This window comes from Lipotes vexillifer, unplaced genomic scaffold, assembly GCF_000442215.2.
Source record: "Lipotes vexillifer unplaced genomic scaffold, Lipotes_vexillifer_v1.1 scaffold371, whole genome shotgun sequence".
Taxonomy (NCBI): domain Eukaryota; kingdom Metazoa; phylum Chordata; class Mammalia; order Artiodactyla; family Lipotidae; genus Lipotes; species Lipotes vexillifer.
In genome coordinates this window covers 4326328-4335996 of record NW_006786304.1, presented here as the reverse complement: position 1 = coordinate 4335996, position 9669 = coordinate 4326328, and the positions used below count along the sequence as shown (strand labels likewise).

General features: G+C 53.1%; 1 protein-coding gene across 1 annotated transcript; it reads right to left on the bottom strand.

Moving 5' to 3' along the window:
• Nucleotides 1-4157: 4157 nt before the first annotated feature.
• SERTAD3 (SERTA domain containing 3) lies at nucleotides 4158-4754 on the bottom strand. Its single transcript, XM_007458644.1, has one exon. It carries the CDS (start codon nucleotides 4752-4754, stop codon nucleotides 4158-4160), a length of 597 nt encoding a protein of 198 aa, XP_007458706.1.
• Between the last annotated feature and the right edge of the window lie 4915 nt (nucleotides 4755-9669).

Genomic DNA, 9669 nt, shown 5'->3' with positions numbered 1-9669 from the left:
AGTAATGAAAGGGTGTGCAGTTTGGACAGGCAGCTGGTGGTGGCGGAGGGGTCTCCGAAGAGGTGACATCGAGTAGAGACTTGATGAAGTGGGAGAGGTAGTAAGCTGTGGAAGAAGAGTGTTCCAGCCAGAGGAAAGGGCCAGTGCAAAGGCCCTGGGCTGAGAGGTGCTGTCTCTGCTGCCAGGGAAGAGGTCAGAGAAGTTTTCAGGCCCTTTAGAGCAGGGGGTCCCCAACTTACAGGCCGTGGACCGGTACCGGTCCCCCGCCTGTTAGGGACCGGGTCGCACAGCAGGAGGTGAGTGGCGGGAGGGCGAGCAACAGAAGCTTCCCCTGCCGCTGCCCATCGCTCCCCATCGCTCGCCTGAACCATCCCTACACACACACACACACACACACACACACACACACACACACACACGTCTGTGGAAAAACTGTCTTCCACGAAACCGGTCCCTGGTGCCAAAAAGGTTGGGGACCGCTGCTGAGAGCACTCTTTGGGCCTTTGTTTTTCATTCTGAGTGGGATGAGAAGACCCTGGAAGATGAATTAATGAGGAAGATACTTTCTGCTTCTGTTCAGTGACTTGGAGAATACAAATAGGACGGGGTAATAGAGAGGCCGGGAGCGCGGTGCCTGTAGCCAGGGTGGTCCGGGAGAGTCTCCCAGAGGAGGTGACATTGGAGCTGAGACCCGAAAGTGAAAAAGGAGCCAGGAATTCAAAGGGCTGGGGGAAGGGAAAAGGAGAGAGCCCGGGCCTAGGGAAATGAAACCAGAAGCGAAGCCACCGGCCAGGCAGCCCTGGGGCGGAGCCTCCACCAGCTGGGGAGGGAGTGGGGTTCGAGGGAGCGCCCCGCCCCCCGCCGGCCGCCCCACCTGGCCCCTGGGGAGAGAGGAGGCGCCGGCGGGGCTCCCGGGCATCCAGCTCGGGGCGGAGAGTGGGCAGGTGGGAGGGACCGAGGCCCACCCCCCACCGCGGGGCCGACGGGGAGGGCAGCTTGCGGAACGCGGACTCTGCCCTCAGGGACCCGTTTCCCTCTGCAGGGCCAGCCTTTCCACTTATCTTGCCAGTTTCTTGACGGCTGGAGCTGGGCCTCTCTGAGCCTCAGTGTGATGATCTGGAAAGTTGGGGTGCTCCTCATTCTGGACTCACTGTGGTCCTAACAAGCTCCATGATTCCACTTCACTCCTGTATCTTTAGGGCAAAGAGAGTCCATGTAAAAGTGAGTCAGATCTCCTTCCTCCACTGCTCAATGCCATCCCATGCCTTCCATCTCACTCAGGGTTCAGGGTAAAGCTCAAATGCTCCCTATGGGACTCCCACAAGACTCTACATGATTTGCCCCCCTCAACTCTTTCTCATCTCATCTCCTAGTACTCTCCCCCTTGTTCCCTCTACTCCAGCCACACAGACCTCCAAATGGTCCTTCAAACACTCTACTCATGCTCTGTCCACAGGGCCTTTGCACTGTGTTCCTGCCACCAGGATTGTTTCCCCACAGATTCACATGGCTCACTTCTCACCTCCTTCAGGTCTTTCTCAAATGTCACCCTGTCAGTGAGGCCTTCTCTTGCCATCCCATCTAAATAGCAACACCCCCATCACTCTCCTGCTTTTTCTTCACAGCAGTTATCACCCCTGGACAGACTAGACAGACTACATTTTACTGTTTATTTCAGTAAACACTCGTGTATTTTTCAGCTGTCTCCCACTATGATGCTTTATGAGAGCGGGAACTCTGCTTTGTTCAAGTGCCTGGAAGAGTGCCAGGTCCACAGTAGGCACTCAGTAAATTTGAGCAATTATTGGAATACTTGGTGTGTATCAGATGCCCTCTTACACACTTGGCATGATCGCTCAGTGAGGTAGGTGTTACTCCAGGTCTTGAGGGTGGGACATGGTGTGTTTGAAGAACAGCAGAGAATGGTGTGGGGGAGATGAGTTGAGGGAGGTGGGAAGGAGGCTTGGCCATTGCAAAGTTGGGAGTTCACCTCCTCAACCACAACAACAACAACAATTTGAGTGCTTATCTGTGCCGAGCATAGTTCTATGCACTACAAAGAACTCTCTGAGAGATTTCTCCAACAGACCAGGAGCCTAAGCATAAAGAGGTCATAAATAACTTGAGATTGGATAGGTGCTACTAAGAAAATCAAACAATAGGAAGTGGGCTGGGTTGGGGGTGCACCTGGTCATGTTGAACTAGGAAGGGCAGGGAAGACCTCTCTGAGAAGGGGACATTTAGACTGGTGAAACTATGGAGGAAGTGTCCTCTGCGCTGTTAACAGCAAGTGCAAAAGTCCTGGGGCCGACAGGAGTTGCGTGAGGGAGGGGAGAATGGGAGATTAAACTGGCCAAGTTAGAAGCAAGATAGGCCTTTCAGGGGTTGGGATTTTATTCTGAGTGTGAGAAGTCACCGAAAGTTTTAACTAGGAGTTAGACACGATCCACTGGGCATCCACATCTCAATGTGGACCCCATGTACCTTCTTGAGATCCCTTGACCACCTCCTCTTTCTCCGGCTTGGCACCCACCTGTTAGTTACCCAGCTGTTTTCAGACTTAGACGCAATGCCCCTCTCAGGGTGAGAATCTGGCTTTGAGCCAGAAAACAAAGGCAAAATCCCCCTCCATTCCCTTTGTGTTACATCCAGGTGCGGTTCCTCCTTGCAACCCTTCTAGAAAAGTCCCTAAGTGCCGTGTAACCTTACCTGCTGCCATGTCTTCAAAGGTCTTTGTGGAGGCCTAGCCAATATATCTTTTCTTTTGGCTGCACCCTTTGCATTGGAAGCATGGAGTCTTAACCACTGGACCGCCAGGGAAGTCTCTGCAGCAGTGTATCTCAACACATCTTCCCTGGCCTCCCATTTTTTCCCCTCACTCTCACCAGCCTGGGCTTGCACCTCCTAAATAAATCATTAGAACCATTAACTTTACTCTGCTTCCTAGCCAACAGTTTTCTAGAAAGATCTGTTAGTACTGGGGGTCTTTGGGCATTTTCTTTCTCCTCTGGGCCTCAGCAGCACATTTCATACAATGAAAGGGCTGACTTTTACGTGCCAGAGGGCTCTATCATTTGACATGTAATTCATGTGACCCAGTTTCTCTCTCCTGTGTCCACCCATGTGTCTGGGGAATCTAAATCTACAAAGAAGCAACAAATACAATTGTTAAGAAGGCTCTGGAGGTAGACTGAATTTGAGTTCTAGCTCCTTGGTCCTCAGTCTTCCTGGCTGTGTGACCCTGAGCAAGTGACTTGGCCTCTCTGACCCTCAAGCTCCTATTTCTGTATAATCATGAGGATTAGATGACTTAATTCAAAGAAAGTAGGTAGAACAGTGCTCTTAAAAAGCATTCAATAAATGTTATGTTTAATAATATACCTGCCTCACCTTTGACAGGGAAGGGGTACAGGAGTCTAGGGAAATTACCAGGTCCCTCCCACTGACCCACTGAAGTTTAGAAACTTTAGGCGACACCACTCCTTCCAAAGTACTTTTATTTAAAAAAAAAAAATCATTACAAACAATCAAAAGACAAAAACAGAAACAAAAAACCACCATAAAACCAGCCTTTCTTTTAAATAATGTGGCATGGAGCAGTTTGGTTTCCACCCTATTGCACGTGGTCCGGCCTGGTCATGAATCAGGAGGCTGCTTGGACTGCGGTCCTGTGAAGGAGGTGGGGTTCAGCCTGTGGGGAGGAGGCCAGCCCTTCCCACTACCTGGAGGTGCAAGAGGCAGAGGCTGGGTTTCCATAGCAATCAGGCGCACATCCCTGTCATCCTTTGACAGGCCCAAACTATCTTCCCTGAGGCCCCAGTGGACACAAGGGGAGTAGGAACTGGAGGGAAAGGCAGAAGAAATGTGGAAGTGGGAAACCAGACTCCCAGAAACAGAGTCTCATTAAGGCATTTGGAACAGATAAATTAATTCAGGAAGACCCACCTTCACAGAAGGTTGCGATAACCAGACACACACATACATGCGAGACAATTTGGAACCCTGAAATGGGAGGAGGCCACAGCCACTGCTTAGAGCCCCCATGAAAACACACACAGACACACACACACACACACACAGACACACACACAGAGCTGCATCCAGGGATTCAGCCCACCAAGGCTGCGATGAGGAAGGGCCCCCCCCCCATCAAAGTTTTAGGATCCCAGAATGATTTCCATGATGTGATCTAGTTCATTCCACTCCCAGGACCCTGGGGCACAGAAAAGGTTGTGAGGAGGCTCTGGTGGGGCCAGTGAAGTCTCCTTCTCCACTGCAGATGTGTCAATGTCCAGGAAGAAGTCATCCAGGCCAGAGTCCCCCAGGTACCGGGAGCTCAGAGCTTCTAAGAAGACTGGATCGGGCTGGGGCAGCACTTCATTCTGAGGGCCTGGGGGAGCCACTGGATTCTGAGGGGGCTGGGTCTCATCCATGGAGGTCTCCAGCTCCCTGAGAATAGAGCCGATGGTGGCCGACAGGGAGAAGTCCTCCTCGCCCAGGAAGAGGGGCTCTGGGGGCAGGGCAGGTGCAGGAGTCAGGCAAAGTGCAGCTTGGAGCTGCTGGAGGGTATTGTGGATGAGGACATGCCTGCGAAGGCTGGGTGCTCGGGGGCCCAGGCTTCGCTGGACTTTGTCTAGGGAGATACGCAGCAGGGCTTGCTGGTAGCTCCGCAGGCCTGCCGGACCCCAGTCCCACTTCTCATCCTCCTCTTCCTCCTCCAGATCTGAGTGTTTCCTCTTCAAGCCTCCTACCATGATGCCCTGTGGAGAGAAGAGGGGCAAGTTAGACACACCAGGCTAGTTCAAACCCTGAATCTCCTGTATGGTTACTGTTGATTTGTAAGGATCCAAACTTCAGTTTCTGCATCTATAAAATGGAGATAGCACGAATCCCACAAGGCTACGGAGGAGAGTAAATGTAGATGATTAAGAAAACAAGATCTGGAACTTCCCTGGTGGCGCAGTGGCTAAGAATCCACCTGCCAATGCAGGGGACACGGGTTCGAGCCCTGGTCCAGGAAGATCCCACATGCCGCGGAGCAACTAAGCCCGGGAGCCACAACTACTGAGCCTGCATGCCACAGCTAATGAAGCCCATGGGCCTGGAGCCTGTGCTCCGCAACAAGAGAAGCCACAGCAATGAGAAACATGTACCACAACAAAGAGTAGCCCCCGCTTGTCACAACTAGAGAAAGCCTGCGCACAGCAACGAAGACTCAACGCAGCCAAAAATAAATAATTTAAAAAAAGAAAAGAAAAGAAAACAAGATCTGGGGGGCTTCCCTGGCGGCCCAGTAGTTAAGACCTCGCCTTCCAATGCAGGGGGTGCAGGTTTGGTCCCTGGTTGGGGAGCTAAGACCCCACATGCCTCGCGGCCAAAAAAAAGAAAATAAAAAAAGAAAACGATAAAACAGAAGTAATATTGTAACAAATTCAGTAAGGACTTTAAAAATGATCCACATGAAAAAAAAAAAGAAAGAAAACAAGATCTGGACTTAAACAGCTGGGTTTGAATCCCACTTACTTGCCCATGTGAGCTCAAATAGTGAAGTTACCTTCTTGAGACTCAACTTCCTCATCTGCAAGATGAGGATACTAACTCAAGTCCCCCTAAATCTTAAAGCTGTTCTTTCCACAATACCCTTCTTCAAATGTGACATACACAAGACAGGGGTTGAGTACAGAGACCTGGCCTCAAAGCAGAAAATCCTGGGTTTGAATTCTGCCTTTCACACTGCTCAGCTGTGTGATCTCGGGAAGTAATGTGACATTACACACTTAATGAACAAGAGTTAGTTGCCATTTATTCATTCGATATTTTGAGTGCCTACTATATTCCAGCCACCTGGAGCCCTGTAAGGGCACCTATCTATGGACACTCTTCTTTCACAGGGAAGATGTTTCTCTGTCCATGCCCTCTCGCTAACTGACTTGGGAGCGCGCCCAATGACAGTGAAAGAGCCTCCCTCAGGCCCTCGCGGGTGCCTTCAGATTATCCCAGGGCTCGCCCCGCAGGAAAACTTGCTAGAACTCGACTCAAGCCAAGCCTCGCCCCTATCGGCCCATCCAACCAGACGTCGGCCCTCTACAGGCCCCGCCCCTTTACGGAGTCTCCTTTCAGCATTCAGACACGCCCCAATTTGGCCCAGAGGCTTCTGGGAAATGTGGGCCAATAGCCGCCAGGTACACGCACTGACGTTGAGCACACACTACAATTCCCGGAGGGCTCCGCACGCCGCAGGGACTAACCTTCCCCGCCCTCCTCCAGGGCATGCGCAGAGGGGCCCGCAGTACGTGGGGGAAGGGAACCCGGACGTCCTGCGGCCGGGCGCCTGCCGAACCCCGCCCTCCACCGCCTCCAGGGCGGAGGGTCTGAGCTCCAAGCCCGGAACACCCCTCCCCCACTCCAGACTCTGGCTGTGAAACTGCTTCTCTTCGGACCGCAGAAGGTCCTGGATTTTCCCCTCAAACTGCCCTCGGGTCCAGAGACCCAGACCCCAACACAATGCTCAAAGATTTACAAATGCTCTAGGACGCACTCCGTTCGGGACACTAGGTATCTCAATTTTGAGACCTTCTCCCGTCAACTTCCCCTGTTCTCCCGTCTTTCAAATGCTTCTCGACTTCACCTCCAGTCTCCCCCTCTGGCTCCAATACCTGACAGAGAACTCTCCCCAGCACCCCCTCTCCGACACGGCGTCTTGGAGACCAAGAGTCCTTGCCCCTAGTTCTCGCGCTTCTCCAAATGCCTGGGATCCCAGCCCAACCCCTCACACCTTTTCCTGAACACTAGAACTCCGAATTCAACCCGTCCCGGAGGCCCGAATTGTCCTAATCTTCAGATTTCCTACCCCAAAAGTTCCTTCTCTAGTTTTCTTGCTTCTCCAAACACCCCATGTCCCAGTTTCAAACTCCCTTCACTTGAAGATCCTGCCCCCCAAACTTCGCCTTCCGTCCAGGATCTCGAAACTCCGGTCCCTAACTCTCCCCTTAATCTGCGCCCCCTACTCCCGCCAGTACCCCGCCTCCGCAACTCTCGGAGGCGCGCCTCCTCCTCTCCCATCCCAAGGCTGATCCCAAGCCAGGCAGCCACACCTCACCTCAGCTACCAGGTTCGCAATGACCACCTCCGGGAACGCCCGCGGCTTTGCGACCCTCCAGTGCTGGGTAGGGCCCTCGCTCACCTCCCCGGAGACTCTCAGTCTGGCCTCAGGCCCACCCAGCTCAGCCCGGGAGCCAAGCCGCGAGCCACGATTGGCTGGAGTGCTGCCCGCCGCCGGGCCCGGATTAGTTGGGCGGGGCCTCCAGGCCGTCGCCAGGAGACGCCCCACCGGTTCTCCCCTCCCTTGCTCCGCGGACCATTTAAAGGATTGCAACTCGCTGGGAGGCGGGGCCACGTCTCTAGAGTGGAGGGGATATCAACGCTGTTTCTTTCAACTCAGTTACTATCCTTGCTCCGAGGTCGTCATTATTGCTCTCTACGATCTCTTTATACCAGCTTGGACCGCGTCGCGGAGTAAGAGTGGCTTGCACTCCCAACTCCAACCCGTTTTCCGGACGGGCGGGTCTGAGCCTCTTGCTGAGGCCGCGCCCCCTGAGTTCCGAGGGCGGACGCTGCGGGGCGGAGGAGGATGACGCATTGAAGACCAGCCAATAGTTTGGCGTGGCCTATGTTGCCTGGGCGATCGCAACCCCGCCCCTTCACCGCCCCTGTCCTGCCCCCCACACTTTACCCCGCGGCCTTCTTCTTATAAGGACTTTTCTACAGCGTGTCCTCTGGTGGTGTCTCATACGTCCTCCTGACGCCCCATCCTTCCTCTCTCAGGACGGCAACCCCTGCTGCTGGAAACTGGTTCATGGCTCCCCACTGTCCTGGGGACAAAGTCTAAACTCGTATTTTTGCCTCAAAGCCCTTCAGGTCTGGCCTGATACACACTCCTCCTTGATCCCAGCAATCCTGCCACACCGATTGACTTTCAGGTTTTCTAAAATGGCTTCAAGTGCTCTCCACCACCATGAACATAAGAGATTCTGTTTTCCTTCCTGCCTTATCCCCAGTGTTTGCAACAATCTCGGGTACAAGTTCTCAAAAATGGAAAAAATAAAAGGCCTCTGGATCTTTAAATTTGCTTCCCCATCCTGAAAATTCCCAGAACCCAGAATTCTCATCAGAACTCATCTCAAAGGATTTCTCCTCTCAGAAGCCCTCCCTGAGCCTCCAGGATGAGTTAGGACCCATTCTGGACTCCCATGGTGTCCTGTGCTTCCTCTATCTTGGCCTTGACTCCTCTGCCCCTGCCTCCCCCATCTTGGCCCTGGGCTGTCTCTGGACTGTGGGCCTCCTGAGGATATGTACCAAGGTTATCTCAGTCACCCACTGCTTGGTCCACAGCATCACCTAGCACAGGGCTGAACACAAAGCAGGCACTCAGTGAAAGTCTGTTAAATGCCCAGACAATGTGACAGCAAGAAATAAACAGGAAAGAAATAAAACAGAGCTAGTGCCCTGAAAGCCTGAACCAGCATTGCCTCACCTCCACAACAAGTTGTCACCAAGGGGCAGAGGAGGCAGTTTTCTCCAGGCCACCTCTGGGAAGGAAGGTTTAAGGCTCCTCAGACCAGTTCTCATCGGTTGGAATGTGTTAACCAAGTCATCCAGCTGTTTGCAGAAGCGGTACATGATTGGAATGGATTTGCGGGGTGGGTACGGAGGGGAGAGAGCACTGGCTTGCTCAGGCCTGGGAAAGGTGTTTCTAGGGAACAACGGTAAATTCCAAAGAGGGACATGATAAGGGAAGGGGCAATTCTTCCCCTTCCCCCTCTCAGACTTGCTCCTCCAGGGTTTCCTTCTCAGGGTGGCCCCCGTAAAACCCCATCTCCAGGATATAGCCCTAGGCTTCCTTCTGGATGCCTCCCTCCCTGCCCCTCCCCAACGAACTGTCCACTCAGGCTCCCTCCCGCCTACTCTCCCTTCTCTGCCTCTGGGCACCCCCTGGGGTCCCAGCCTCCACTCTTTCATCCTCTGACCCACCTTCACACAGTAGCCAAGGGAAGCTTTCCAAAACACAAACCTGACTGTCCCCTCCCCACCTCTCCCCTGCTCCACTCCTTGCATAACACCTTAGACTAAAGCTTAAACTTTCTACAATGACCCTGGACAGTTTAGTGTCCTTCGAACAGCCTCTTGGGGCTGATTGCTTCTCTCCTCTGAGCAAAGTGTTATTAACTGTAGGGGATAGATTTTAGTTCTTCATAGGGGCTATGTGCTCTCCAGCCTCCTGGCCTTTGCTCATGTGGTACCTTCTGCCCAGAATGCTATCATTCCTTAGAACCTTCTCCTGGCTCATTCTCACCAAACGAGGTTTCAGGTGGGACATCCCCTCTTCCACAGAACCCTGTTCACTCCTCAAGCTGGGTCCCTCAGCCCTCTGTGCTTCCTCTATCAGAGTCCTGGCCACTCTGTGTTGTCACTGACAGAGGCAGGGCTGTCTTCCCCACTGGACTGTGAGATCTGTGAAGGCAGGGTCACCACTGAGTCCTCACAGCCACCACTGGGTCCCCAGCACAGGACCAAGCGAGGAAATGAATGAATACCTTGAAAATCTCACACAGAGGCAGACAGAGACACTGAGACGCCCAGATAGAGCCAGAGAGAGGAAGAGTCACAGAG

Coding starts and splice junctions, on each gene's coding strand:
- SERTAD3 (XM_007458644.1), bottom strand. CDS start 4,754: ATGGTAGGAGGCTTGAAGAGGAAACACTCAGATCTGGAGGAGGAAGAG.